The 27,472-nt window shown below is 53.0% G+C and overlaps 2 protein-coding genes across 2 annotated transcripts; one reads left to right on the forward strand and one right to left on the reverse strand.

Moving 5' to 3' along the window:
- Positions 1 to 7,154: 7,154 nt before the first annotated feature.
- On the forward strand, positions 7,155 to 11,906 carry CD37 (CD37 molecule). Its single transcript, XM_054588528.1, has 8 exons — positions 7,155 to 7,315; positions 7,418 to 7,490; positions 8,324 to 8,448; positions 8,561 to 8,635; positions 9,159 to 9,263; positions 9,942 to 10,181; positions 10,505 to 10,588; positions 11,585 to 11,906. Exons 1-8 carry the CDS (start codon positions 7,247 to 7,249, stop codon positions 11,660 to 11,662), a joined length of 849 nt encoding a protein of 282 aa, XP_054444503.1. The 5' UTR covers positions 7,155 to 7,246; the 3' UTR covers positions 11,663 to 11,906.
- Positions 11,907 to 11,988: 82 nt separating this feature from the next.
- TEAD2 (TEA domain transcription factor 2) lies at positions 11,989 to 27,232 on the reverse strand. Its single transcript, XM_054588529.1, has 13 exons — positions 27,194 to 27,232; positions 25,436 to 25,673; positions 24,975 to 25,039; positions 24,450 to 24,512; positions 23,069 to 23,080; positions 22,792 to 22,899; positions 22,631 to 22,689; positions 19,818 to 19,882; positions 18,639 to 18,787; positions 16,015 to 16,188; positions 14,015 to 14,176; positions 13,201 to 13,353; positions 11,989 to 12,768 (listed from the first exon to the last, which is right to left on the reverse strand). The coding sequence occupies exons 2-13, from the start codon at positions 25,665 to 25,667 to the stop codon at positions 12,655 to 12,657; spliced, it is 1,356 nt and encodes a 451-aa protein (XP_054444504.1). The 5' UTR covers positions 25,668 to 25,673; positions 27,194 to 27,232; the 3' UTR covers positions 11,989 to 12,654.
- Between the last annotated feature and the right edge of the window lie 240 nt (positions 27,233 to 27,472).

Consider the following 27,472-nt stretch of genomic DNA (forward strand, 5'->3'; position numbering starts at 1 on the left):
TAGTTATTGCCTCTCTCCCCCCTCCTCCCCAGCTGCTTTATGCCCAGCAAGAGGACGATGCTCTACCTCATGCCTGGGACCACTCTCCTCTCTGCTCTCTGTATTTCCATCACTCTGATCTTTGGTTGGCTCCTCAAATACTCTAAAAATGAATGGGCAGGGAGCGTGCTGAAAAAGAAAAGAAGTAAATAAAAATAGGACGTGACAGGTTTCCTAATCAATTCTAGTAAATACTTAAAGAAGAAATTATACTAATTCTCTACAATCTCTTTCAGAGGATGGAAGCTGAGGGACTACTTCTTAACTCATTCAACAAGACCAGCATTACCCTAGCACCAAAAACAGACAAAAACATTACGGAAAAGAAAGCTACTGAACAATATCTCTCATGAACAAAGATACAAAAATACTCAACAAAATATTAGCAAACTTAATCCAACAACATATAAAAAGAATTATACAAAAGAATTTTAAAAAATGTACAATCAAGTGGGATTTACCCCAACTATACAAGATGGTTCAACAGTCAAAAATCAATTAATGTAATCTGGCATATTAACAAGCTAAAAAAGAAAAATCATATAATCGCATCAAGAGATGCAGAAAAAGTTTTTGGCAAAATTCAACACCCATTGATGATAAAAACTATATCAGTAAACTAGGAAAAATGAGGAACTTTTTCAACTCAATAAAGGATACTTATAAAAACCTACAGCTGACACTACATTTAATGAAACTAGAAGCTTTCCTACTAAGAGCAAGAACAAGGCAAGGATTCCCCTCTCACCGACTCCTTTTCAACATCGTACTACACGTCCTAGCTAATGCAGTAGGACAAGAAAAGAAAAAAAAGACATACACATTGGGAGAGAAGAAATGAAGCTGCCTTTTTTCACAGATGGCATGACTGTCTATGTAGAAAACCCAAAAGAATTGACAAAAATGTCCTGGAACTAATAAGCTATTACAGCGTATTTGCAGGATACAAGGTTAACACACAAAAGTCAATCACTTTCCTACATAAGAGCAATGAACAAGTGGAATTGGAAAACAAAAACATAATTCTATTTACATTAGCACCCCCAGAATGAAATAGGTATAAATCTAACAACATATGTTCAAATCTCATGAATTGAATAACTCAGTATTACTAAGATATCGGTTTTTGCCAACTTCATCTATAGATTCAATGTAATCCCAATCAAAATCCCAGCAAGTTATTTTATGGATATCAACAAACATTCTAAATTTACATGAATATTCAAAATACCCAAAATAGACAACATAACACTGAAAGAGAAAAACAAAGTTAGAGGACTGATACAACCTGACTTCATACCTACTATACAGCCACAGTAAACAAGAAATACAGCATTGGCAAAAGAATAGACAATTAGATCAATAGAACAGAGAGTCCAGAAATAGACCCACAACTGACCTCTACAAAAGGAGCCAAGGCAATGCAATGGAGCAAAGATAGTCCTTTCAACAAGCGGTTCTGGAACAACTGGACATCCACACTCAAAAAATAATCTAAACACAGACCTTACACCCTCCACAGAAATTAACTCAAAATAGATCACAGACCTAAACGTAAAGTGCAAAACTACAAAACTCCTAGAAGATAACATAGGAGGCTCCTGGCCGGCATGGCTCAGGTCAGTTGGTTGGGCGTCCTTCTGCAAAGCAAAAGGTCACCAGTTCGATTCGGGTCAGGGTATATGCTGGGTTGAGGGTTTGGTTCCCACTTAGGGCACATGCAGGAGGCAACCTGTCGATGTTTCCCTCTCACATTGATGTTTCTCTCCCTCTCTTTTTCTCTCTCCTTCCCTCTCTCTGGAATCAATAAAAGAAAATAAAAAGGAAGTGTCTTCTAGGAAACATGGTTATATGAACATCAATGTCCAAACGTACCCACAATCTTCCTAAGCCCAAGAAAAAAATAAGTATGATTTTAAAATATTAAGAATATAGAGATATCGGCAGCATTTCTGAAAAATAGTTTGCATCTTCATGCCAAAAACAAAAATAATTCTGCTACATACACAATAGACAGGACCAAACTGTAGTCACTGAGGGGTTAATTCACATCGATCCTCCCTGATAAGAGTGGTTCAATGTTTGAGGAAGTCAGTTATACTTTTCCAGGCAGCTTATTGGAGAGAGAAAAACAACTCCTCTCCAAAGCCCTCCACGGTGGTGATCTCACAGCTTCCAGCTGTGTCGCAGAGGGTGCAGACCCCTGAGCCACTCCACAGCAAAAGTCAAGGGTTACTACGCTCCCTGAGACCAACAGTGCTGCTGCAGTATTAAGAAGAAGCACTCATTTGAACCACAAGTGTTCAGAGCTGAAGAAAAAATTAACTAGAAAAACCCAGCCTTTGGCACAAGATCTTTAATTAAGAAGAAAAAAGTGGGAGCCTTGGTTTATGTGGCTCAGTGGATTGAGCACTGGTCTGCAAACCAAAGGGTCGCCGGTTTGATTCCCAGTCAGGGCACCTGCCTGGGTTGCAGGCCAGGTCCTCAGTTGGGGGCATGTGAGAGCTGACCGATGGATGTCTCTCTCACATATGGATGTTCCTCTCCCTATTTTTCTCCCTCCCTTTCCCTCTCTCTAAAAAAAGTAAATAAATGAAATCTTTAAAAAAAAGGAAAAAGAAAAAAGTGGGAAATCCTAGAGAGATGAAGAGTGTGGTGTTGTCATGGCCCCAGCCCGCTCCACTATCCATCAGAGAGCTCAATCACTACACAGGAATATAAATTTAGTTAGTGAGCCCTCAAGCTTATGATCTGGGAACAGCATTCTACGCTAAGCATTGGATGATCAACAGGGATACAAAAAGAAAGTTATGCCACGCAATTTTTAGACAAGAAACAAGCTAGGACCAATCTGTCTTCATTCAAAGACAAAGAAAAAGAAAAAAAAAACCCCACCAATTCAGAACTTAATACATGTACATACACGCTTCCTGAAAAACAACAACAACTCAGTGTCAGCTAAGATATCAAGCAAAATAATCATTGTCATATAAATGGTCTGGTGATAGGAACAGAGAAAAATAATAATACCAATTATTCAGGAAGTGTCCACTATACTTCACTGCAATAAACACAGGCATACATTGGCGATACTGCGGGTTTGGCTCCAGATGGTCGCAATAAAATGAATATTGAAATAAAGTGAGTTATAACCTTTTTGCTGCCAGACAGTCTTGCCTTCAATTTGTAAAATATGTATATCTGCTTACCTAAGAAGCACAAATCTTCGGTATTACTAGATATTTTGCCAGCAGCTGAAATGGAACATACCTCAAAATAACAAGGACTTCCAATTCTCATAATTCATGTTGTTAACACGGGCCCTGGCTCAGTGCGCCACTAAAAAAAGGGAAATTGTACTCATGAAAAATATATCCGCCTTTCTTGAGCATATTCAAAAAGTTTATTCCTTAAAACAAGTTTTCGGTTTTTTGTTGTTGTTTTTGGTTTTGTGTGTGTGTGTGTTTGGGGGTTTTTTTTTTGTTTGTTTTTTGTTGTTTTTTTTTTTCTGGTGGTGGTGGTTGTTTTGGTAAATTCAGTAGAACTGAGTTTTGGCAAACTGAGATTCTGCAAACTGGTCGCTCGGGACACCTCTAAAGCCCTGGGTTTCTGGCTGACGCTTCTTCCCAAGCCGCAGAGCCCCGGTGACGGCCCACTGTTTGGACCCGGCAGCGTCCGTCCCGACAATTGCGCCCCTGGGCCCGCGCCGCCTCGGGAGTGCTCGGCTCCCCCAGAAACGTCCGCTTCCCTCCTTCCTCGGAACGAGACGTTCCAAGGCGGAAAGGCAGGAGCCGCTGTCCGTGTTCCGCAAGGCGCAGGCAACAGCTGTTGGTCCCCAACAGGCCTGTGCCGGGTTTGGCCCCAGGGTCTGCTGCCTGGGAACGTAAACCAGGCCTTGGAAGTGGCTCCTGGTCAGAGTCGGTGAGCAAAGGGCCTAAGGCCAGCTTCCTGGGCCCCCGGGGGGAGCAAAGGACGGACTGTTCGGGCCTCTTTGATCCCTCGGTTCCACAGAGGCGGAGACGGCTGGGAGGCTCCAGGGCCGCGGCCTATCACTCCTCGAAGTGCCGCCCAGCCTCACACACCCCCGATCTATGATGGTTTTGGGAATCCCTAGAGCCAACTCATCCTCACCCTAGCCTCGGGGTCCGGCCTCTTCAGTACTGTCAGTGAGGCAAAAACGAGAGTGAAGAGGCCTCCACTGAGAAGCCGAGCGACTACCTCAGGCCGCTTCAGGCCTCGTGAGGCCGGCTGACTGGACGCTCCTCGCTGGGCAGCAGCCTCCGCCTTTCTTGCAGTTCCTCTGCGCATGCGCTCCCTCGCGTGCCTCCCACGTGACTTAGCAGCCGATTCTGTCCCTCTGCCCTTTACAACCCCCTCCCTCCCACGCTCGCATGATACACACACACGCCCAAGGGTCCGCCGCCCACGCATGCGCTTTTGCTTCTCTCACTTCACTCTTTGGACCACAGGTCCGACTCCCTTCCCTCCCCCTCATATCTCTCTCTCTCTCTCTCTCTCTCTCTCTCACAGTGGAGCGTTATTCAGCCAGAAAAAAGGAAATCCTGCCATTTACAACGACGTTGATAAAACTGGAGGGCATTATGCGAGGTGAAAGCAGCCAAAGACAAAATGTTGCTTCTTTTTGAGATCTAAAAAAAATACACTTTATTCTCTAAATATTTATTTCTATTACATATTTATTTTCTATATAATGTATTATGTACTTATTTTATATATATAGATATCATGTACTATATATGTGTGTGTGTGTATATATGTATATATGAACAGTAGAATAGTGGTTGCCAGGGGCTGGAAATGGGGTGATATAGGTAAGAGGGTGCAAACTTCCAGTTATAAGAAGAATAAGTTCTAAGGACCTAGTTTACAGCACAGTGCCTATAGTTCATAATACAGTATTGTTTACTGGAAAGTTGCTAAAAGTAAATCTTTGGTGTTCTCACCACACACACACAAAGTTAACTATATGAAATGATGAATCTGTTGATTATCTTAAGTTCCATAATCATTCCACAATGCATATGGTTATCAAATCATCATATTGTACACCGTATATACAGATTTGTCAATTACTCCTCAATAAAACTGGGGAAGGGAAGCCCAGGGTCAAAAATCAGAACTTAGTATTAATATGAATTGATTTTTGATGACAATAAGAAAACAAATTGCATTTTGAGGCTTAAAAATTTTTTTTAAAAAGGGCGGGTGGATAACAGCCCTGGCTGATGCGGCTCAGTAGATTGAACACTGGCCTCCCGACCAAAAGGCTGCTGGTTCGATTCCATCAGAGCACATGACTGGGTTGCGGGACAGGTTCCCATTTGGGGGTGACCAAGAGGCAACCAATCAATGTATCTCACACATCAGTGGTTCTCTCCCTCTCTTTTTTCCTTCCCTTCTCCTCTCTCTGAAAATAAATAAATAAAATCTTTAAAAAAAAAAAAAAAAAGGATAAGTCCTGACCTGGTAGCTTGGTTGGTTAGAGTGTCATCCCAGGATGCCAGTTTCCAGTTCAGTCCCCAGTAGGGGCACAGACAAGACTCAACCAAGAGGCAGAAAAAAAAGGCGGGGCTCAGCGGACTGAGTGCTGGCCTGCTAAGGTTGCTGGTTCCATGCTTCCCACGCACTTCGATGTTTCTCTCCCTCTCTTTCTCCTTCCCTTCCCCTCTCTCTAAAGATTTTATTTACTTATTTTTTTAGAGAGAGGGAAAGAGAGGGAGAGAGGGAGAGAAACACTGATGTTTGAGAGAAACATGAGTTGGTTGCCCCTCGCATGCCCCCAGTTGGGGAACTGGCCTACAACCCAGGCATATGCCCTGACTAGGAATTGAACTGGCAACCTCTTGGACCGCAGGCCAGTGCTCAGTCCCCTGAGCCACACCAGCCAGGGCTAAACAAAATCTTTTTTTAAAAAATCGACCAATGAACACATAAATAAGTGGAACAACAAATCGATGTTTCTCTCTCTTCCCCCTCTCTAAAATCAATCAATAAATGAATAATTAAAAAAAAAAAAAAAAGAATAAATGAGATCTCTCAGAAGAGAGATCCCTAAGAGGGGCTGGTTTTGCAGGCCTTGGGTGGATGTCGGGATGGTAGGAACATCCCTGAGCTACGCTGGAAACCTGTGAGGATTTGGGACTTGGCAAGAGTGGGGAGCCTGTGGGGCACCCGGGGAGGCTTCGCAGGCTGCTGGGCGTGCAGCTCAGGCCTAGAGGCTCCTCAGGGACGGCAAACCTGGATCTAACCGCCAAGGTCCCGCTGCCCAATCCTGACTCCTCCGGGGCCTCCACCTCCGGGCTGGGCCCCACTGCAGAGGCAGGAAGTAATGCCTGAGGCTCAGCTTCCGCTCCGGGTGTTTTGGCGCTGCCCAGCCACTCCTCTCACTCCCGGGGACCTTCCCACTGGGGCCTGCTGCACTTTCACTTCCCCCAGGTGCCCAGTCCCTGCCCCTGCACAGGGGAGCACCTGGTCCTCACTCTTGCCAAAAACAGGATGCAGACTCTGAGAGAGGAGCAATGACAGAAAGTGGGGGCCAGTAATCAACAGAGAAAGGAGGACAGGCTTGCAGAGAGAAGCGTCCAGAAGCCCAGAGAGGGAAAGGATAGAGACCCTGAGGTTGGGGGAGACAGAAACCCAGAGAGGGACAGAGACTCAGAGAAGAAATACAGACTCAGAGAGAAGGGAACAGAGACCCACAGAGGAGAGGACAAGAGACTCAGGAGCAGGGACAGGGAATAGAGATAGATGCAGAGACGGCAGAGCCTAGCAGGCAGTGAGGTCAGAGTGTCTGTGAGGTCGGCTGCTGTCCAGGGCCAGCAGGGGTCCTGGTGCCCAGAGTGAGTGGGTACAAGTAGATCAGGAGTCCCTGTGGGTCCCCCCAGCCTGAACCATGACGACCTTGGAGGAACTGCCCCATGTGTTCTTGGTGTCCACAAATTCCAAAACCCCTCAGGTACTGGTGTGTGTGTCCCAGTGGAAGACAGGGCGAGGGAGACGGGGACAGAGACAGAATCAAACCACCTTGTGCGTAGAGGGAGGGGGTGGGGCTCCACCCCTGGGCACTTCCTCTTTCTCTGTGTTCTTCCTTTCTCTCTATCTCTCAGCTCCTGCGGTTCAAGGCTTCTTTTCTCCCTCTCTCCCCACTGCCAACTTCTCTTCTGGTCACTCACCCCTCCAGGCGAAGATGTCGGCCCAGGAAAGCTGCCTCAGCCTCATCAAGTACCTCCTCTTCGTTTTCAACCTCTTCTTTTTCGTGAGTTGTCTCCTGGCTACCCAGCCCGGGCCGTCCCTGCCGCAGCCGCCCCACCTTGTCTTCCTGCTCGCCCACCACCACGTTCTCTCCTCCTCTCCCCAGGTCCTAGGCGGCCTGATTTTCTGCTTTGGCATCTGGATCCTTGTGGACAAGACCAGCTTCGTGTCATTTGTGGGTGAGGGGGCCGGGGCAGTCAGGGAGGGCCTTCCTGGGGCACGCAAGGACCCAGCCTCCCCGCAAGTGGCCTCCTGGGGTCTCCCTTGTCCCAGGGAGCCCTGCAGCACCCAACTCCCTAGGCACGCCCCAGGCTGTGCTGCAAAGCTCACCACTGCCGCGCCTCTCCAAGCCTCAGTGTCTTCCTCTGACAAATGAGTTGTCCATTCCGCTAATAACAATAGCCATTTCTCAGCACTTCCTATGTGTCAGATCTTGTGCAGACACTCATCAGACCCTCCCACAAACCTCTCCTGAGGTTTAGAGTGGGGAAGTCACACATGGGTGTCACACAGCAAGGAAATAAAAGCGCAGATATAACACTAATAATAATAGTTGGAAAGTGATAATGGGGTCCTAGCCGAACTCCTGACGGCTCGTATTGAGTAAGTGCTCACCCTGTGTAGGGGACTGGGTTGAACACGCCTCCCGGGCTCCCCTCAGAACAACCCCAGGAAACAGATGTCATTATCCCTCAGGCCTCAGGGAGGTTAAATGGCCTGATCCAATGTCACAGAACAAGGGATGGGGCTGAAACTACTGGGAGAAGGAGCTGAAGGAGGAAAGAGACTGAAAGCAAGGAGAGACTGGCAGCTGAAGGGAGGAAGGGGGACAGAGACTCAGAGAAGGAGAGTATCCCAGGAGAGAGGGACAGAGGCTCAAGGTGGGGCAGGGGTGCCAGGAGCCCAGAGAGAGGTGCCCTCAGGATTCTGCTCCCCACTCCGTGCGTGGGGAATGGGTCTGCCTGGAGTTGTGCGTGTAAGACCCAGTGTCGCTGCCTCTCATCTCTCCCAGGTTTGTCCTTCATGTCCCTGCAGATCTGGTCCAAGGCCCTGGCCATCTCAGGCATTCTCACCATGGGCCTGGCCCTCATGGGCTGTGTGGGGGCCCTGAAGGAGCTCCGCTGCCTCCTGGGCCTGGTGAGTGCCCCGCCCCCACCCCATCCCCTGGGACCCCTCCCTTTCCCCCCTCAAATAGAACCCCTGTATCCTGGGGAGGGGCTCAGCCTGACCGTTCCTCTCTGCCCCTCAGTATTTTGGGGTACTGCTGCTCCTGTTTGTCACGCAGATCACCCTGGGGATCCTCATCTCCACTCAGCGGATTCGGGTGAGCTTGCCTGTCCCCCCCCACCCCTGACAACCAGTGGGCGGGGGGTGGGGCAAGAGAAACAGAGGCAGACAGAGACTGACACAGACGGAGAGAAAGGAGAGAGAACGTCAGGAGAGAGAACCCGAGCCACAAAGAACAGATACAGAGACGAACAGAGAGACACAGAGGTAGGGACAGAGAAAGGCAGAGAAACACCCACACGGAGGAAGACAGACATAGCAAGAGTCGGAGATCGAAAGGGAAACGAACAAACAAAAAGGAGGGGGGAGAAAACACGCGGAGATAGAGAGGCTCTGATGAGACCGTGGGAAAAAGTGAGAGAAACAGAAACACGATAGAAATGGGCAGAGAGAGGTTTTGAGGAACAAAGACGCAGGTAGTTGTTCAGTGAGGAACCGATGCCAGCATAAAGATGCTCAGGGACCCCTTGGGACTGAGATAGCCAGGAGTGGCCGTAGTTGGTCGGGCGCAGAGGGGGTAGGGAGGTAGGTGGGGCCCACCCTAACTCTCGGCCTCTCAGCTGGAGCGGAAGGTGAAGGACATCGTGCAGGAGACGATCCAAAACTACTACTCCGACCCCGAGAACACAGAGGCGGAGGAGAGTTGGGAATACGTACAGTTTCAGGTGTGTGAGGCCCCCGCCCGCCCCGGGGGAGTAACCCTCCCTCTGGCTCTGGGACTCCAATGTGGCTCCACCCTCTACCTGGAGAACGCTGCCCAGTTCCGGTACCCTCCTGTAACCCTATCTACCCACCTCGCCCACCGCCGCCCCCGACATGGCCTCGCATGCAGAAGAAAACTGGCCCCGATGTGGCCCGGTTGCCCATCCAGACCCTGGAAGGGCTTCGTCCTCTGCCTTGGCAAGACTCCAGCCTCAGCTTCAGCCCCAAGGCCCTAGCGTGATCCTACTCCCTGCCCCTAGTGCCTCTGGTTCCCACGGGGTCCAGCACACGTGAGGCTCCATTCCTTGATCACTCACCTGACCCCGGCCCCCCATCCACCTGCCCCCTAAGTGAGGCTGAATGGCACTGCCCACCCAGTCTTCTGTCCCCAGCATGATCCTGCTGCAGCTTCTCCCCAGCGGCAGATCGCCTTGTGATTTGTCTCTCCCAGCCCCATGTTCCCTTAATGTCCCCTGGTTCTGGCCCCGTCGTGACCCCAGCCCAGTCCACTGTCCGCCGTCCTGCACACCACGACTCAGCCCTCTGCTCCCAATGTGATCTCATACCATCGCCTGGTCTTCCCAAGTAATCTTGCATCCCTCCAGTCCCGGTCCTTCTGACTCTGTCTGTCCCTCTCCCAGCTGCGCTGCTGCGGCTGGAACTCTCCTCAGGACTGGTACCGTGTCCCCAGCCTGAGCAACAACGAATCGGACTCGTACAACGTGCCCTGCTCCTGCCGTAACTTATCGGTGGCAACCAATGACTCCTCAGTCTTCCAGAAGACTCCCTCCTCCCAGTTGAGCCGAGACGGACCACTAGCGCGGCCCGGACAAAAGACAGGCTTTTGTGTGGTCCTTGCAAACAGCTACACCTATCGCGAGGTAGGAAGGGGAGCGGCCCACCTAAGGGGCGTAGGAAGGGGCGTGGTCCCCAGAAAGGGGGCACCAGAGCATATGGGCAGGATCTGCAGGTGGGGTGGGGCTACGAGGTAAAACTGTACCACAGGAGGGGCGGAGCTCATAGAAGATGGGGTGGGCTCAAAGAAAAGGCCAGGCTAGACAAAAGGGGTGGGCCTCGGTCGTCGATGTAGGGAGGGGCAGGCTTGTTCCGAGCGCAGAGACTAGACTATGCTGGACACTAGGGAAGAGGGGCGAGAGCGAAGCCCAGAAAAAGTTCTAACGTTAACCTTTCTCTGCATTCCCAGGGCTGCTCGAGGAACCTGCAAAAGTGGTTGCACAACAACCTTATCTCCATTGTGGGCATCTGTCTTGGTGTCGGTCTACTCGAGGTAATCTGGTCCCACCCTCACTCGCCATTAGCTGTACAATCCTCAAGTAGCCCCGCCCCAAACTACAAGTCCTCTCGGTGCAAGTCACCTGAGTGTTAGAGCGTCAGCCAACACAGGCTGGTCCACCGCTGCACCTGCTGCGAGACCCAGCCTGTGAGGTCTGATTGGTTGCACGCAGGAAGCTACCCCTTTCTCGTGAGGATCCCATTAGTTCTCCTCAGCGACCAACCTCATCATTGGCCGCAATATCCCTCCCTTTCCCGGCAGGTGAGTGTGGCAGGGCTGAGCCTGCTACTGCCGCGCAGAGCACTCCTTAGGGAACCGCAACCGCAGGTGCCTGGCGCCGAGGGTTCGTGCCCCGGGCCCCGCCCGAGCGCTGATGGCGGCAGTGGGCGCGGTGGTGTGCCGAGCAGCAGCGGGCGGAGCGGCAGTCTGTGGGGTGGCTGGGGCATGGCGGATGCTTGCCCCAACTGGGGGGACAGGGCCCCGCAGAGCAAGCTGCCCATGGCCCTGGGGCCCTGGCCGCTTTGGGATCAAGATGTGGAACAGCCTGAGACACGGAGCACTGGAGCAGAGGCGGAGGCTGAGGTGGAATTAGAGGCGGAGGCAGAAAGGGAGACAGACCAGTCTTCAAAATAAAGGACCCTGGGCTTGCTCCTCATTTCACTCCTTTCCAGCCTCTAGACCTGTGTTAGGCGCAGCTGGACTCCTCCCAGTGCACCCTGTTCCCGCCTCTCCACATCTTTGGTGGCCTAGACCATCTCCAGCCCTTCTACCCCTAACTCCACCTTTCTCATCTTCCTCCAAACTCTCATCCTAGACCTTGTCTCTACAACCAGGCCAAATTCTCTCTCGAGCCCCGCCCCACCCAATTCTTGGCCTCATTTTCTTGCCCGGTCCCACCCCCTGACTTTCCTCCCTTAGAACCCCCACCACCTCCCCTCCCTCTCTTCGCCACCCCCTCGACGTCTCTGATAGCGTCTCCTTTCTCTATAGCTCAGCTTCATGTCGCTCTCCATATTCCTGTGCAGAAACCTGGACCAAGTCTACGACAGGCTCGCCCGGTACCGCTAGGGCTCGCCCTCCCCTAGACCCACCCGGACCCCTTCCCTGCCCCCTGTAAATATTTGTTTAATCCCCAGTTCTTCCCAGCCATTGAGCCCTCTGATTTGTCACCCCCCCCCTCCACCTCCGGGGACCCAGGTGGCTGCCTGCCCCAGTGCTGTCACCAATCTCGTGGGACCTGGGGCCTCCTGCCACCAGCTTCCTGCCCCCAAAGATACCTCATTTCTTTGACTCATCTGTCAGCCTACCACTTCCCACAAGATTATTTTCACCCAAACCTCAAATAAATCCCCTGAGTTTTTGGTAAAATAGCTTTATCCTCTGTCAAAACACAAACCAACACAATTTGGGGTTGGGAGGTCAGGGCGGGGGGTGGTGGACAGTACAGTAGCCCATGGCTCATGCAGAAGAGGGGGGTGACATTAACAAGCCTCACCCCACTGCTTGCCCAGCGGAGAAACAAGTCACGATTCTAACACCCACTTATAAATATCTCTTGTTATATTTAAAAAAAAAAAAAATTTCCAGGGCCCAACTGGCTCTGCTCCTGCACAGAAAGGGTTAACCTTCAATATTTGATATCAGGGTCCCAGGGTGTGGGAGCGGTAAAGAGAGGCAGATTGGGAAAGTGGTGGGGGCTGAAAAACAGAGAGATGGACAAGCCAACGTGTAAGTGGGGCCTCCAAAACATCCCGAACAGAGCGGGGCAGGGCGCCTGGTAAAGACCGAGAAACCAGTGCTGTTCCCGCAGGGCTGCTCCAGGCTCCAGTCCCCTGTCCCTGACGCGCCGGAGTGATCTGTCCCTTCACACACCCCTGTGAGGTCCCCATGTCAGGATCCCTCCTTTCCTCTCAGTCCCAGCCCATTCAACTCACCACCCAGCTTTCACGGTCCCTTCTAACAGGGAGCAGCCCCCTCCCCAAATATGAGGCCTGAGGAAAGCTGGAGGTCCTTCCTGGGAGGAGGGTATTCCAGGGGGGAGCCACTTCGGGGGTCCCCCTTCAGTCCCTGACCAGGCGGTAAATGTGGTGCTGGGCCCCCCGCTCACTGGTGGAGACTTCAAAGACGTAGGCAGTGCAGAGCAGCAGCTCCTGGGTGTCTCTGTTTGTCACCACCTGCCAAGGAGGCCAGGAGAAGGGGTTTGTGCTCGGAAGGGAGGGAAGGGACCACCATGCGCCACCTCAGTTATCACGGGATACCCAGGAGAGGGGTTCCCACCATGTCACGTGCTCCAGATGAAAGAGGGCCCCAGGTCAGCACCGTCCCAAAAGTCCAAGGGATCCCACCATCTCAGGTTTCCTGGGCTAAGGTTAGGTTCCCTGTAAAGGGGGTCCCCTTAGCTAAGGACCCACCGTGAATCGTCCTGGTCAGTGTCCCCAGGGAAGAGGGTGTGAATGCTGTGGAGTCCCCACCGCATCAGTTCCCTGGGGAAGGGGATCCCCTAAGCCGAGGGTCAAGAGCAAGGTCCCCACTGTGTCAGCTCCCCAGGTGAAAGGGTCCCTGGGGCCGAGGGTCTGTGGTGGGCACTCCCAGCCCCAGCGTGTCACCTGGAGGATGGTAAAGTTCTCCAGGACGCTGTTCATCATGTAGCGCTCAGGCAGCTGCCGCAGCTTGTGCAAGAAATTCACTAGGTACTCGCACATGGGCGAGCGCAGCAGGCGGTACACGAACCTCCCGTCCTCCAGCTGGGCGCGCTCCGTCTGAACCAGGGTGCGGAGTGGAGAAGACAGTGGCTGAGACACAGAGGGGTCACCCCAGGAACCCAGCCCCCCTCCGTGCCCTTCAGCTGCCACACCCACTCCCCACTGCCGTCTTCCCTCCTCCACGGCCCCATCCGCAGCGACCAGACCCAGAACACTGAACCCTCGGGCACCCAGCTCGGGACCACTAAGCCTGCAAACCAGAGACCACCCCCCAAAAGCCGTGTTCTGACCCCTCCATGCCCTCTGAACTCCTTGGACCTCTAGTATCCCCAAAACCTCCAAAGACACTTCAATGAGGTCTCCAAACTCCATGACCTCTGAACCTGAGACCCCGCACGTCTTCAGCAACCTGTGACCCCTGAGCCTCCCTGACCTATGGATTCTAAATTCCTAAGAACCTTCTGAATCTGGGACTGTCAGTCTCTGCCCCACACATTGCCTCTGAACCCGCACACTGACCCCTACATGTGACTTCAGAACGTCACATTAGCTCGAAGCCTACGCATTAAATCCCCAAAGATGCTGGGACACCCCCCAGTCCAGCATGAAGGCTCCCCCAAGGCCTGAGCTGTAGTGGCTCCTGGTCCATTTAGTCTGTACGCTCAAAGTGCAGGTGGCTGGGTGCTCACGCGCCCGGAGCTCCCCCCTCCGGCCTCACCTCCACCTTCTCCACCACCTGCTTGCCAAAGGAGCAGACCTTGGAGGAACACGTGAGGGTCATGTGCTCCAGGCTCTCATACTGGCTGCTCACGCCATAGAAGCCACCGCTGCTGCCGCCAGCCCCCACCTCCTCGCCACTCGGGCCCCAGTTCAGGTCCGCCTGGGGGATGGGGAGACACAGGTATAAGTTGGAGGGGACGTCCCTTATAAACGGTGGGAACTCTTCTAACATGACAGCTCTGCCCCATGGTCTGGTTTCCCCCATTTGCCCCTGGAGTTGCCCACCTCTCTTCCTCAGCGTTCAAAGTCCCCGCCTCTCCAGGGGCCGGTTTCTGGAGAAGACCCACCTTTCCATCGGTGCTGCAGAAGTCTGAGTCCCCAAAATGACGCTGACCCTCTCTCCCTAGTGAGCCCCCACTAAAGGAGCCCTGGGATTCAACATTTTGCTCCTAAAGCCCTCAACTCAAGGGTCCAGCCCCTTCCAAGGGCCTGATTACTAAGGAGGCCGTCCACTCACTCCCTAGCAACGGGAGGCCCTCCTTCAGAGCCCTTCCCAACCCTGGTTGCTAAGAAAAGGGCCCACTCCCTAGCAAGAGGGCCTGGAGGAGACCAGAATGCTCTCCCTGGCCCTTTCTGCCAATTCTCAGAGGTCAGACCCCTCCATGACCCCTGTGGCCAAGCAGATGGTCCATTATGCCAGGTGGGGTCTAATGGAGCCCAAGGCCTCCTATCACCTGTGGCCTAAGCCGCTGGGTGACCTTCTGGGAAGGCTCACCTCTTCCTCTTCCTCTTCCTAACTTTAAATTTGACCAGGTCACTCTCTGGGGTGGTTCGGTCCTCTCCCCAGAGGCCTGACTCCATCCCTCGCCCTGGCAGCAGGGCCTCGTGAAGCCAGACAAAAACGGAAGCCTTTCCAGCCACTCCTCTGCTCCCCTCTGATGCCGGGCTCCTAAGGTTTGCTCTCCAGACCTGGGACCTGGTGAGGCCTGTTTTAAGCCCTAACAACGCCTAACTCCTCCACAGCACATCCCCAGAGCAGCGTCAGGCCTCCAATTCACAGCCTAGAACCCTTTATAACTGCAGTTACCATGGGTCCAGCAAGGCCAGCAGCCTTCAAGCCCTCAGCAGACTTCCTTCTCAGAGACTAGACCCTTCCTCTCTCCTGGTTACCACAAGAGCTAAAACGCCCTGCTGACCACATTTAGTGAACCTCTATAGCATCAGCCACTGTACTGGACACCAAACCAAATAGGCCTAAGAAAGACCCAGATGGCCCTGGCCGGTGTGGCTCAGTAGATTGAACACCAGCCTGCAAACCAAAGGGTTGCCGGTTCGATCCCCAGTCAGAGCACATGGCTGGGTTGCAGGCCAGGTCCCCAGTAGGGGGCGCTCAAGAGGCAACCACACATTGGTGTTTCTCTCCCTTTCTTTCCCTCTAAAATTAAAGAAAGAAAGAAAGACCCAAATGGACCGTCTTATTCACAATTATATACACAGCACCTGGCACTGTATATAATAAGTGCTCGATAAATGACTTCAATAAAAACAGGTCTTTACAAAGCCACTCCCCAGCTCCTTCAGCGGTAGCCTCGAGGCCAGGCATTCTCTAACGACAGGGTCTGGTGGAACTTAGCATCCCTCTTTAGAGGCCACTCTCCAGGACTCCATTTGCTAAGGGGAGAAGGACCTCCCTTAGCAACAAGGCTTGGTATGGTCAGGTGGAAAGTAGGGAAGTCTGAAATGACACAAGCCAATCCCCAGGGCCATACCAGTCACACGACTGGTGTGTCAGAGTCCAGTGGGATCCGGGGAGGCCCGCGCCCTATCCATCCGCCTGCACTGGTCCCATGCATCCCACCCTGGGGCCTTGTTGCCAAGGGGGCTGATACTCCAAGCCTTAAGGAGCGACAAGGCCCAGGCTGACCTGGAACAGCCAGCGGCCTTAGCGCGGAGGCCACGTGATGTAGGAGCACTTTTGGTTTTGGTGGTGGAACTCACCCAAAACTTGACCAGGAAGAAGGCATGGGGGGGCCCACGATCATACAGCTCCCGCAGACCACCCTTTTTCTCAGGAAATTTGTCATAGATCTGCCGCACGTCCACACTCTCGAGGGGGGGCGCTCCAGGGCTGGGGCAGTGCTGGCTGATGTGGACGAACAGGTGCCTCTGGTACTGCGGAGGAACAGCCACAGGTGAGGGGTGGGGGGTGGGCCGGACCCCCACCCTTGCTGCCCAAGCTGATCTCGCACCCCCTTGCCACCCCCAGAGCTCCTGCCAGCTGTCCCACCGTGTCCACCCAGACACCAGACCCAACTCCCAGGCACTGCCCCCACGCTCTTCTGCCCCTCTGTTCCCACAGTACCTCAGTCCTCAAGCTCTGTCCCTACAGCTCAACTCTGCCCTGTCACCTGCTCTCCATCCTCACAGCCCTGTCCTCTCCCACTTTCATCCCCGTTCCCTGCGTGGCTTCTCAGCCTCCAGTCTCTCCTCCCCAGTTTGTCACACACATGGCTCCACAGCTGACCCTCAACTTCTCCTGCTCATAATCCTCCCATGGCTCCCCAGCGCTCCTAGGACAGCGCCCAAACCCCTCGACCTGGCCATATTTTGAACAGTTGTTCATACATCTTCCATCAATGGATGGATGGATGGATGGATGGATGGATGGATGGACGGGAATCCACACAGCCCACGCCAAGACGTCCTCTCTGTTCCCATTCTTATCACTTCTTGTGCATATCCTGAAATCTTCCCCATCTTTTCTTCAAGTACAAACCCTCCTCCATCTTTCCAGGTCACTCACATCTACCTCTTTCTGGAAGCCTCCACTGATCACACACAGATGGTATCTCTCTACCACCTCCATGGCTCCCCATCACCAAGAGAAGTCTGCGTCCCTCAGCTTGGCAATGCCAGCTCCTCCAGAACCAGCACCTGCCCACCTGTCCACAGCCTCCCCAGCTTCCCACCCTATTCGATTACCTGTTCCCCTGGTGGCCTAAATGCTGCTTCCATCTCTGTACCCGAAACATCCAGTCCTGCGCATGGCAAACTCCCATGTAACCCTCTAAGCGCAATTCAGATGTTGTTGCCTCAGGAAGGCCTCCCTGACTCTCCAGGCAGAATTATTCCTCTGTACACCCTCAAAACCTTGGGCTTCCCCCTCCCAGCGCATACGCATCATTCAATAGACATCTATCAAGAATCTACTGTGTAGAGGAACTACCAGGGCTGCGAGGTCAAGTCCCTGACCTCACGGAGCTCACAATCTACTGGCAGAGACAGAAAAAAAATTTGAATCATCGTATGGATCATACAAATTTCACAGAGTAATGTATGCTATGAAAAAAAAGCCTAATAAAGCACAGTAAGGGAGTGAAGAGGGATGGCAGCTCAGGGTTTCCGGAAGGCGGTTTGGGGATGGCAACCTGAGACAATAACCAAGCAGGGGCCTGAACGGAGGCACAGAGAGCAGGTACCTGGGGAAAGCACATGCCGGGCAGCAGGAGGAACAGATGCAAAGGCTTCGAAGCCTGAGCAGGCCTGGCATGTTTGAGAAAGGGGATGGAGGCCAGCGTGGCCAGGGCGGAGCAAACAAGAGTGAGAGGGCAGGAAGTGAGGGCAAAGCAGGAAAGGGAGTCAGATCGTGCAGAACTTTGTGGGCAAATAAAGGACTTGAGCTTTTCCTCCATGTGAGATGGGAGGGTTTTAACCTGATCTAACTTGGGTTTTACCAAGACCACTGCATAGAGTAATTGGTGTTTACGTGGCTACTGCAGAGACTATGTGTTCACAAATGCTAGTTCCTTTTCATATTGCTAAACTACATTTCCTCTGTAGTTATGTGTGATCACATGACTAAGTTCTGGCCAATGGGATGTGAGCGGACCTGACAGTTGCCACTTCCCAGTCAGACCTATAAAACCTCCTCACCCTCTCCCTTCCACCATCTGCCAGCCAGATGCAGGGAATCCAGCAGCAGATTCTGAAACCCTAGAAAATGGCAGAGCCACAAAATGGAAGAAGCGTAGACTCCCCGCATCACTGTGTGGAAGGCTCCAGTTGACCACCCACATTGAAATGTCACATGAGTGAGCAACTTCTACGACATTCAGTCCCTAGGTGTTGGGGTTATTTCTTCTGTCAGTCCACTCTGACTCACATGACATCTGTCTCCATCCCAGCCCAGGAAAAGCTCGAACCTAGGAAACAAGATCTATTTTTCCAAGTTCCCAGTATCCACCACAAAGCCTGGTGCACAGCAGGCACTCAAAAGTGTCTGATGAATGAAAAAATTATGCTGTAGAGAGTTTCCCTGACCTCCCCAACCCATGACCTCATGACCTTCCAGTTCTTTTATGCGAAGAGCTGTCAGAGTGTGGTGCTTGAACCAGAGGCATCAGCATCACCTGGGAGCTTGTCAGAAATGGGATTTCTCAGGCCCCACATCAATCCTACTCAATCAGACATTCTGAGAGCGGGGCTCAGCACTCTATTTTAACATGCCCTTCATGTCATTCTGATATACACACTAAAGCTGGAGAACCACTACTTTGTTTTCTCCTCCTATGACCTTCTACATTCCAAAACACCCGCAGCAACCGTCCCAAAATTGCACTCACAGAGTCAACTGCATCCGGGGGTTCCACAAAGGCCGAGAATTCCACCAGCTGTAACCGGGCAGTGCCCAGGGCCCGAGCCTGCCAGGCTGGGGGTGATGGAGCAGGTGGGGGCAGGGCAGGGGGTGAGAGGGCTTGGGGGGGCTCGTACCCTAGAGAAAGAAAAACAAACAATAAAAATTGCTAACATTTATGGAATATATCAAGCACTATTCTCTCTTGCCTGCCTCCACTTAGAAGCTGAAAAAGCTAAATACTCACTTTCCCAGCCTCCCTTGCAGCTAGAGGTGGCCATGTGACACAGTCCTGGCCAATGAGACGTTAGGGGAAATCTGCTCGGGGGCTTCTGGGAAGGAGTTTCTTCCTGAACGAAAAAGACAGAACTTTGGGAGGAGAAAGCTTTTGGTTCTTGTCAAGTCCTGCTTGGGACATGATGCCTGGAGTCACAACAGCCATCTCGGGACAGTAAGCAAAGGCCAAGGGACCTATAAAGATGCTAGTCCTGATATTGCTTAGCTGCTGAGCCAGCACATTAGCAGCCCACCTTCAGATTTTTTGTTATGTGGAATCATTAAAGCCTTTCTATTTATGGCAATATTATTTTGAGTATTATTACTTGCAGCCAAGAGCAGCCCTGACTGATGAATCTGTGGAACCTAAGTGTGATTTTTCTATCAATGGGAGTTCATAGGACCACAGCAGCATGGACTTCTGGAAGCCATCTTTGCGGCCAGATGGGCAAAGCCTGCCTGGCAATGAAGCCACCAAATAAGCCCTGAGGCTACCATTGAACCCCTGGATCCAGCCATACCTGAAGCCCTAAATCCTGAAATATCAGTTACCCGTACCAATAAATTCCACTTTGTTATTGTTGTTGTTTTTGTCATCTAGCTTGACTTGGGTTTCTGGCACTTGCAGCTGAAAGAATCCTGACTAATACATCCCCCAATGTCCCTTTGGCTAGCAAGTGGCAGAACACACACCCAGTGTGCCTGGCTACAGGTGCCATGCTCTTCACCACTACAAAGTCTGTCACTCGTTATTTCCACAACCCTACACACCCTGCCTCAAAGCTGGACCTCAGCAGGAACGTGTCCCCTGATTAACGGAAGGTTGAAGGAAAGACGGTTAGGGTTGACACGACAGACGGGAGCTGAGGGAGGGTGGAGAGCAGACTCTTACCTGGGAGGTCAGTAGATGGGGGAGTCAGTGACAAGGAGAACGGTGTCTGCGAGAATGGCTTCACACTGAGGGAGAAAGGAAGCTGAGGGTCAGTGGGTGGAAAGATGCTAATCGAGACGCTAATCGTACTAGCTACCGTGTACCGAGGGGCCAGGACAAGCTGGACCCTGTGTTCGCGTATTATGTGCACATTTTTATCAAAGCCTTGCAGCCAATGAGGTAGGTGAGATTACTGCTCTTCTCATTTGCACCGGAGAAACCTGAGGCACACAGGGGTCTGCGGACCCACCCAGTCCCACAGCTGGGCGCAGTGGAGCCGGGGCTCGAACCAGGTCAGTGCCAACCACAAAGCCTGGGGTCTTGATGCGAGTTGGATACCTCTCACCAAATGGGCAGAAAGAGATGAGAAATGGGGCCTAAAGAGGTTGGGAGAAGAAGAGGAAATTTGGAGAAACAGGAGGCTGAAGGGTCAGGAGGGTGGGGAGAAAGGGACCAGCCCAGAAGTGAGACATCAGGCCAAACTCTGGGGTGAGGAGGCAGCACAAGAGAATCCAATGCAATGTGTCCAGCAGAAATGTCTGCATTGCGTCCTGGCTGGTGTGACTCAGTGGGCTGAGTGGCGGCCTAGGAACCAAAGGGTCACTGGTTCGATCCCCAGTCAAGGCACATGCCTGGGTGGCAGGCCAGGTCTCCAGTAGAGGACACACGAGAGGCAACCACATATTGATGTTTCTCTCCCTTTCTTTCTCCCTCCCTTCCCCTCTCTAAGAACAAATAAATAAAATCTTAAAAAAAAAAAGTCTGCAATGATGGAAATGTTTTATATCTGCGCCATCTAATACTGTAGCCATTGGCCACATGTGGCGACTGATCACACCACATATGACCACTGAGCAGGAATGTGACTAGGGTGCTTGAGGAACTGAATTTTTTATTTATTTAATTTGAATTAACTTAAATTTCAATAACCACATGTGGTTATTAAAGTCACGTGGCTAGTGACTATAGTATCTGATAGCATAGCTCTAGAGGCCGATGACCTATTAGTATCCCAGGAGATGGTGGTGGGGAGACTGAGAGGTCGGAGGTCAAGGAGACCTGATGAGGTCAGAGGTCAGTAAGAGGTCAAAGGTCCAAAGATCAAGATCAGTAAGACAGAAATTCCAGGCACTTTCAGACTTCCACTCCTAAGGGCCTTGACCTAGTACCTGCCATCCCATTTCTAAAATCTAAACTCCAGTTCCCTGCCACTGACTTAACCTCTTGTCATCAGGCCACTGCCCAAATGCCACCTCCTCAGAGGACTTCCTGACTCCTATCTAAATAGAGCACATACACCCTGCTTTATTTTCCACGTTGATTCCGATTTCCTTGTTTACATGTTTATTGTCTGTCTTCTCCCCTCTCTAAATGTATGAGCTCCATGAAGGCAGGAATTCTCTCTAACTTGTTCAGTGCTGTGTTCCCAAGCCAAGCAGAGTAGCAGGCACTTAGCAGCTGCTCAGGAAACACTTGACTGGCTGATGAATGGCTTAATGCTGGCCTCCTCCCAGTTCCTGAAAATCATCAAACTTTGCTGTCTCAGGGCCTTGGCACGTGCTGTTTTCGCTGCCTAAAATATTCCAACCCCCGTTCTTTATCTGGCAAAGTCCCACTCAGCCTTCAGCGTTACGGCCTCAGAGAGACCCCCAGGACTCTCCCCCTCACCCCAGAACCTTCACACCGTATCACACACACTCTTCAGTTTTGTGACACATGACTTAATGCACATCCATCTCCCCAGTTTGACTACCAGCTCCATGGGAGGTGGAACCCCAGCAACCCGTGCAGTGTGCGCTGAACTACCTGTCTTTCCAGATCAGCCTCTTCCCCAGCCAACCTGTGGCTCCTTCGGCTCTGGGGACTTGTTCTGACCCTCCCTGTGTCCCCGTCCAGCAGCACCTTCCCAGCGAACTTTCCTTTCTCCACAGCCTGTCACTTCACTCCTTCTCTGGCAACATCCCCAAGCCCCCTGCCTCCCGGCCCAGAGGCCACGTTGCCCTACCAACACCCAGCCTAGACCCACTGACTCCTTTCTGGGCTGAAAACTGTACTTCCCATGTGTCTCTCGGGCCCATTTCTATCTTTCTAGGCTAGAAACATACCCTGTCACCCTCACAGCCCGCTCAGAGTTAAAAAAGACACTCCCATTTACTTCTGAGGCCCATTTTCTTCCTTCTGATTCTGAGAAAAGATAAGGACCCCTGCTTGGGCCCAAGAAACACCTCTATGGGGTGAGAACGAGCCTTCCCATGAGCCTCTGGGGCTCCACTCAACCCTTCCAGGAGCCTCTGGATCTACAACTGCCTTTCCCATGAGCCTCTGGGGCCCACCCAGCCTCTCTAGAAGGCCATTATCCCCGTGGACGTCCCCCAGGCCTCTCACATTCGTCAAGTCCCAGCTGAGCTCATTCTTCCCCAAGCCTACTCCTCCCACAGGTTGCACTTCTCTGGATGGTCCCACCCACCCCAGTCACCAGGCAGAGCCCAGATGCTGTCCCCGCCTCCTCCCTCCCCAGCCCATCAGGCCCCAGCTCCATCCCTCCCCCTTCTGACTCCCTCTGCCCTGCCCTTCCTCCGGCTCCCATCTCAGACCTGGTCTTCCTCTCCTGAGCATCATCCCCTCCCCCTCCCTTCTGGGATGCAAATCCAGGGAGTCTGGCTCCAGAATCCATGTTCGCGAGGGAGTTGGAAACTGGGAGGTGGGGTGAGAAAGGCCTGCGGGAGAGAGTGGAGGTGGGAGACAGGTGCCGAGGCAGAACAGAAAGTACTCACTCTGGAACATTCCAGGGGGTCCCAGAGCTCCCTGACCAAAACTGGAAAAGCTCAGAGGCCTGGAGATGAGACAAAAGCAGAGGGTCAGCCAGCTAACCCCCTTTTGAAACCACACCGCCCCCCCTCCAGCCCCAAACCTCACAGTCCCCACCCCAGGCCACCTGAGGGCCAGCGGGACCCAGCTTGGCCTGCAGGGAAGGGGCTGAGATGAGCTGAGCAGAGGACATGGTGGCCATTGTCTGGAAAGCCTTATCCTTGGAAACCTGGTCCTGGAGGGAAAGTTGAAGGTTCATGTTAATGGGGAGTTCCAGTAGACGCAGCGACGGTGGGGACAATGACAGGGCAGGATAAAGCGGGCGGGGATGCAGAGTTGGGGGGTCAAGGCAAAGGAATGTCTGGGTTAAGGGAGCAGGTGGGAGGGTGGGCGGAGGGACTTACCACATTCAGTGCCTGCCCATGCGGGTCGGGGAGGACGCCAAAGGAGGGAAGAAAACATGGTTTAGGAAGCGAGGCCCGGACACCCCACCTCTCTGTCCTGCCGGCCCCGACAGCGCCGCCACCCTGAGCTGAGCAGTGAGAGGAAGGCAGAATGGAGGATGAACATGCAGCAGAGGGGGCCAGGCCAAGAGGGGGAAAGGAGCTCCCAATGCCTCGAATAAAAGACGGTAATGAGGGTTTCCAGGTCAATAGAGAGCCGGACGGAAGTGAAGGTTTCCAGATAGACACGCAACAGGAAATGGGAATTTCAGACCCAGAGGGAAGAGGCGTGAACATTTCGTAGCTGGGACAGGACAGAGGGGAACAGCACACTCCAGACAAGACCGGAGGGAAGGTGTTTAGACCTAGAGAGAAAGGAAACGGGAGCTTCTGGGTACAAAAAAGGAACAGGAAGTGATGGTTCCCAAATCCAAAGAAAGAGACAGAAAGGACTCCATATTCAGGAGGGGTAGAAAATGAGCGTCTGCAGCCAAGAGGGAACAGGAAATCCAGAGGATGAAGAAACGAAAAGGGCCCTGGCTGGTGTGGCTCAGTGGACTGAGCGCCAGCCTGCGAATCAAAGGGTCACCGGTTCGATTCCCAGTCAGGGCACAGGCCTGGGTTGCAGGCCAGGTCCCCAGTAGGGGATGCGCGAAATGCAACCACAGATTTATGTTTCTCTCCCTCTTTCTTCCTTCCTTCTTTCCCTTCTCTAAAACTAAATAAATACAATCTTTAAAACAAAAGAAAGAAACAAAAAGGGATGTAAAAAGCTCCAAAACGAAATGGAGCTATCTGGCACCAAAAGAAAAGGCAGTCCACACCGAGGCTGGGAAATGGGAAGGTGAACCAGGAGAATGAGAGGAGACCCTCAGAACACAGGAGGGAAACGGCAATGAGGACTCCTGGAAGAGCAAAAGGAAGGACAAGAGAGGAGAGGAGGCGGGGCAGAAGACAGCAGTAGCCAAAGGACAGGTCCGACGCCCCATCCTTCTTGCCTGTCCCAAGCTAAATCTCTGCACCGCCCCCCTGTGGATCTTTCCCCACCTGGGGTCTCGATCCACCCCTCCCCCCTTACTGGGCCACCAACCTGCCCACCTTGGGTCTCTGCCTCCCCCATTCTGTCTACCCTTCTGTGTGAGTCTCTTCCTATTTATTGGTCTCTGTCCCGCAGCCTGATTCTCTGTCTCTCCTTCTTTGGATTTCTGTTAGCTCCTCTAAGTCTCTGTCCCCTCCCTCTAGGTCCCTGTCCCCCCCCTCTAAATTTCTGTCCTCTCTCTCTGGGTCCCTGTCCCCTGTCTCAGACCCCTGTTCCCCTTTCTATGTCTGTTTTGGTCCCTACCTTGAGCTTGGACTGGATTTCCCTCGATTTCCTTCGGGCCAAGACCTGGATGTGACTAGAGACCTGGAGGGAGTGACAAAGAAGTAGATTCAGGCCAGAGTCACTTGCCTCTTGCGTTCCCGGCCCCTTGCCTCCCTCCAGGTGCCCCACGGAGCTGCTGGAACATGAGATATGACACACACCCAACATGCTCGCTGTCTCAGGAGAATGCACACAGACGTGACCACAAAGGCCACCTTTCCTCACTAACACTTCTGATCGTCCCCAGCCCTGGCAAATCCAGGTCTCCTTTTCCTTCCCCACCCTTCTCTCTTCGGCTCCTTTGGGCTCTCTTACTCTGGTTCTAACGCAACTGCTATGAGAACTAAACCAAACAGGCACAGAGTGTACTCACAGGGAAGCCAAGAAGACAGACAAAATTTGCACATGAACCAGATCCTCCTCGAACCTGAACCTGCCCATACTAGTATGGCCCTGAGAAGACAAGCCTGTCCCAGACAGAAGCCCACAAGTCAGTCCTGAGACCTGTTTGCGAGTTCGGGTCTTCCCCGTTCTCAGCTTGATGTAGCGGGCAATCAGTTCGTTCCGACCTGAAGAGTCAAAGATGGAACAAAGTTAGACCTTCAGCAGAACTTCCCAACAGAGAGGACATCAGGAAAAAAGAGAGAGAAGCAACCGTTCCCAGAGGTCCACAGCAAGCTGGGAGCTCGATGGAGGCAGAGTTATGACTGCAGGGTTGGGAGTCAGACCGCCGGGGTTCAAATCCCAGCTCCACCACACACTAGCCTTGTGTGGCCTTAGGCAAATCACTTAGGTTTCCTGGGCCTAGGTCTCCTCACCTGTGCAAGTAAGACACTCACTCCTACCTGAGTCATCATGAGGATATGAAGTGCTTTAATGTGAACAGTGTTGAAAGCTCCACAAATGTTCATTATTCTCTTTTCTTAACGAACAGACGCCAGGGCAAAAGAGAGGGGTGGACTCACCATACATCTTGCCTTCGTCAGACAGGATGATTTTCCGCCGGCCGCAGGGCGGGTAGATGGCCAGGGCCTCCTGGAAGCTCTGCTCGATGTCCGGACTCCAGACACCCTCCGCATCTGGGCCCCCATCTCCCCCAGCCCCCTCACTGCCACCGGTGCCCTCCTCACTTCCTTCCTCACTTCCTGTCCAGGCACTGCCATCGTCCAGGGGGGCCCCAGCCCGGGGTTCTCCCATCTGCGCCTGGAAGGACACAGAGCTCAGCAGGTTTCACTTGAGGCACCCAAAGGGACCTCGGGCTTGGAAGGCTGGGGGCCCAGACCCCTGGGTCTGAGGGAGGAGGGGTCCCGGGCAAGGGGGCTGGATTTCTGGAGAAGTGGAAAAGCCTAGAGTGAAGACTGTGCTCTGGATTCCCAGGGAAGCCGGGGTGGTGACGAAGTCTTGAGGACCCCAGAGCCATGCGTAGGGCCCATGAGGACCAATCACTTGGGTATGGGTTACTAGTTTCCAAAGACAGGCGTCCCGGCCTAGTTGCAGGAAAGGGGGGTATGGGTGAGCTCTTAGTCCCACCCCAAGAACAGGTGCTGGGATGTGAGCAGCAGCTGCTGGAAAAGAAGAAGGGGCACAGGCCCTAGTAAGGGCGAAGGGCAGATGCAGAGAGAGGGCAACCGAGACCTAGTGTGGGGGCAACAGAGACCCAGAGGGAGGGGGACAGAGGCTCAGAGGGAGTGAGGGACAGAGACCCGGACGGAAGAGGGACAGAGACTCAGGGCAGAAACTCAAGTGGACACCAGGAAAGACGCACAGAACCACAGGCTGGGGGGGGCTAGGGCGCCCTGCCATCAGGAGAGCCAGAACAAAGGGCCCAGGCATCCCCTCCCCCAGTTTCCCACAACCCCCATCAGGGGAGGGGCTGGCCGGCGAGGGCCCTCCCCTCAAGCCCTCGGCCCCGCCCCTTCCCTCCCACCCCCGGCGCCGTGGGCTCGGATCCAACTCAAGTTCCCAGTGACTTTCCGGAGGCCGGGAACAGGGGAAAACTTTTTCCAATACAGTCAGATCCCGCCTCCCTGGCGGCTCCACGTCTTCCACAGCTTTCCCAGGACTCCAGAGTCCATGCTCCCATCCCCCTCCTCCCTCGGACCCTGGCGTCCCGGCCGAGACAAAGACCCCAGGCCGAGCCCAATGGCGCTGCGGCGTTCAGGACCCCCGTAGGCCAAAATCGCAGCCCAGCTCTCCCCCATGTGGCCAGACAAAGGGACAGAGGAGCTGGCTAAGAAAGATCCCCCTAATTTCCCTCCCCAGGCCCCAAACCTCCGAAGAGACAAGACGGGAGATCCAGAAAGCTCTGTAGCCCTCCCTCTGCCACCCCGGAGGCCCCTTTCTCCCTGAGGAGGACCGGGCGCCCACAAATGACACACACACAAGTCGGCTCGGTCAGAAACACGCAGAGTCCTTTCTCACTTCAAACCGACACCGCCGCAGATACTCACATCGCACAAACCCAACAAAGTTCCCTGTCCTCACCCACTCCCAGGCGCACACTCCCAAACTCAGACGCATCCGCAGACCCCCCAACTCCGGCGAAAGGTCCAACCCCGCACTTAGACTTGGTCAGGAGAGCAAACTCGAGCCCCCGAATAAAAAGAAGGAGGCATGCAATTCAGAGACGGTCCCACAAACCCCTAAACTCCTAATGCGTAACTTCCCACCCCAACTCACACACCGCAAAGCAGGATCCCCGGCTCCCGCCGGCACCTACCTACCTCCCGGCCTGGGGCTGGGGAGCCGCGGGCGGGCGGGGCGCTGCGAAGGAGAAAGTTGCCCGGGAGCTTTGTTTGGGAAAAGTGGGAGGGACCGGAGGGGGGGCGGGCCCGGACGCCGGACAGCGGGAAGGGGCATCCGATGGTGACAGTTTGGGGGAGGATTTTTGCTTTGGCAAAGGAAAGGTGACGTCTAGCTGGGGTCTGGGAGCAACTTCAGGGTTCTTACGATGATCCGGACTTCTGGGTCTGAGGGAGGAGGGGACTGGGGGCCTGGACTCT

This window comes from Pteronotus mesoamericanus, unplaced genomic scaffold (assembly GCF_021234165.1).
Source record: "Pteronotus mesoamericanus isolate MK-2021 breed Mesoamerican mustached bat unplaced genomic scaffold, CSHL_Meso_final scaffold_137, whole genome shotgun sequence".
Taxonomy (NCBI): Eukaryota; Metazoa; Chordata; class Mammalia; order Chiroptera; family Mormoopidae; genus Pteronotus; species Pteronotus mesoamericanus.

Excerpts from the sequence above, each read along its gene's own strand:
- CD37 (XM_054588528.1), top strand. The coding sequence starts at position 7,247 with ATGTCGGCCCAGGAAAGCTGCCTCAGCCTCATCAAGTACCTCCTCTTC. Across the intron at positions 7,316-7,417 it reads TTTTCAACCTCTTCTTTTTC|GTCCTAGGCGGCCTGATTTT; the intron begins GTGAGTTGTCTC and ends TCCTCTCCCCAG. Across the intron at positions 10,182-10,504 it reads ACAGCTACACCTATCGCGAG|GGCTGCTCGAGGAACCTGCA; the intron begins GTAGGAAGGGGA and ends CTGCATTCCCAG.
- TEAD2 (XM_054588529.1), bottom strand. The coding sequence starts at position 25,667 with ATGGGAGAACCCCGGGCTGGGGCCCCCCTGGACGATGGCAGTGCCTGG. Across the intron at positions 24,513-24,974 it reads AGACCCGAACTCGCAAACAG|GTCTCTAGTCACATCCAGGT; the intron begins GTCTCAGGACTG and ends CACTCCCTCCAG. Across the intron at positions 19,883-22,630 it reads ACCCCCTGGAATGTTCCAGA|TGTGAAGCCATTCTCGCAGA; the intron begins GTGAGTACTTTC and ends TTTCTCCCTCAG.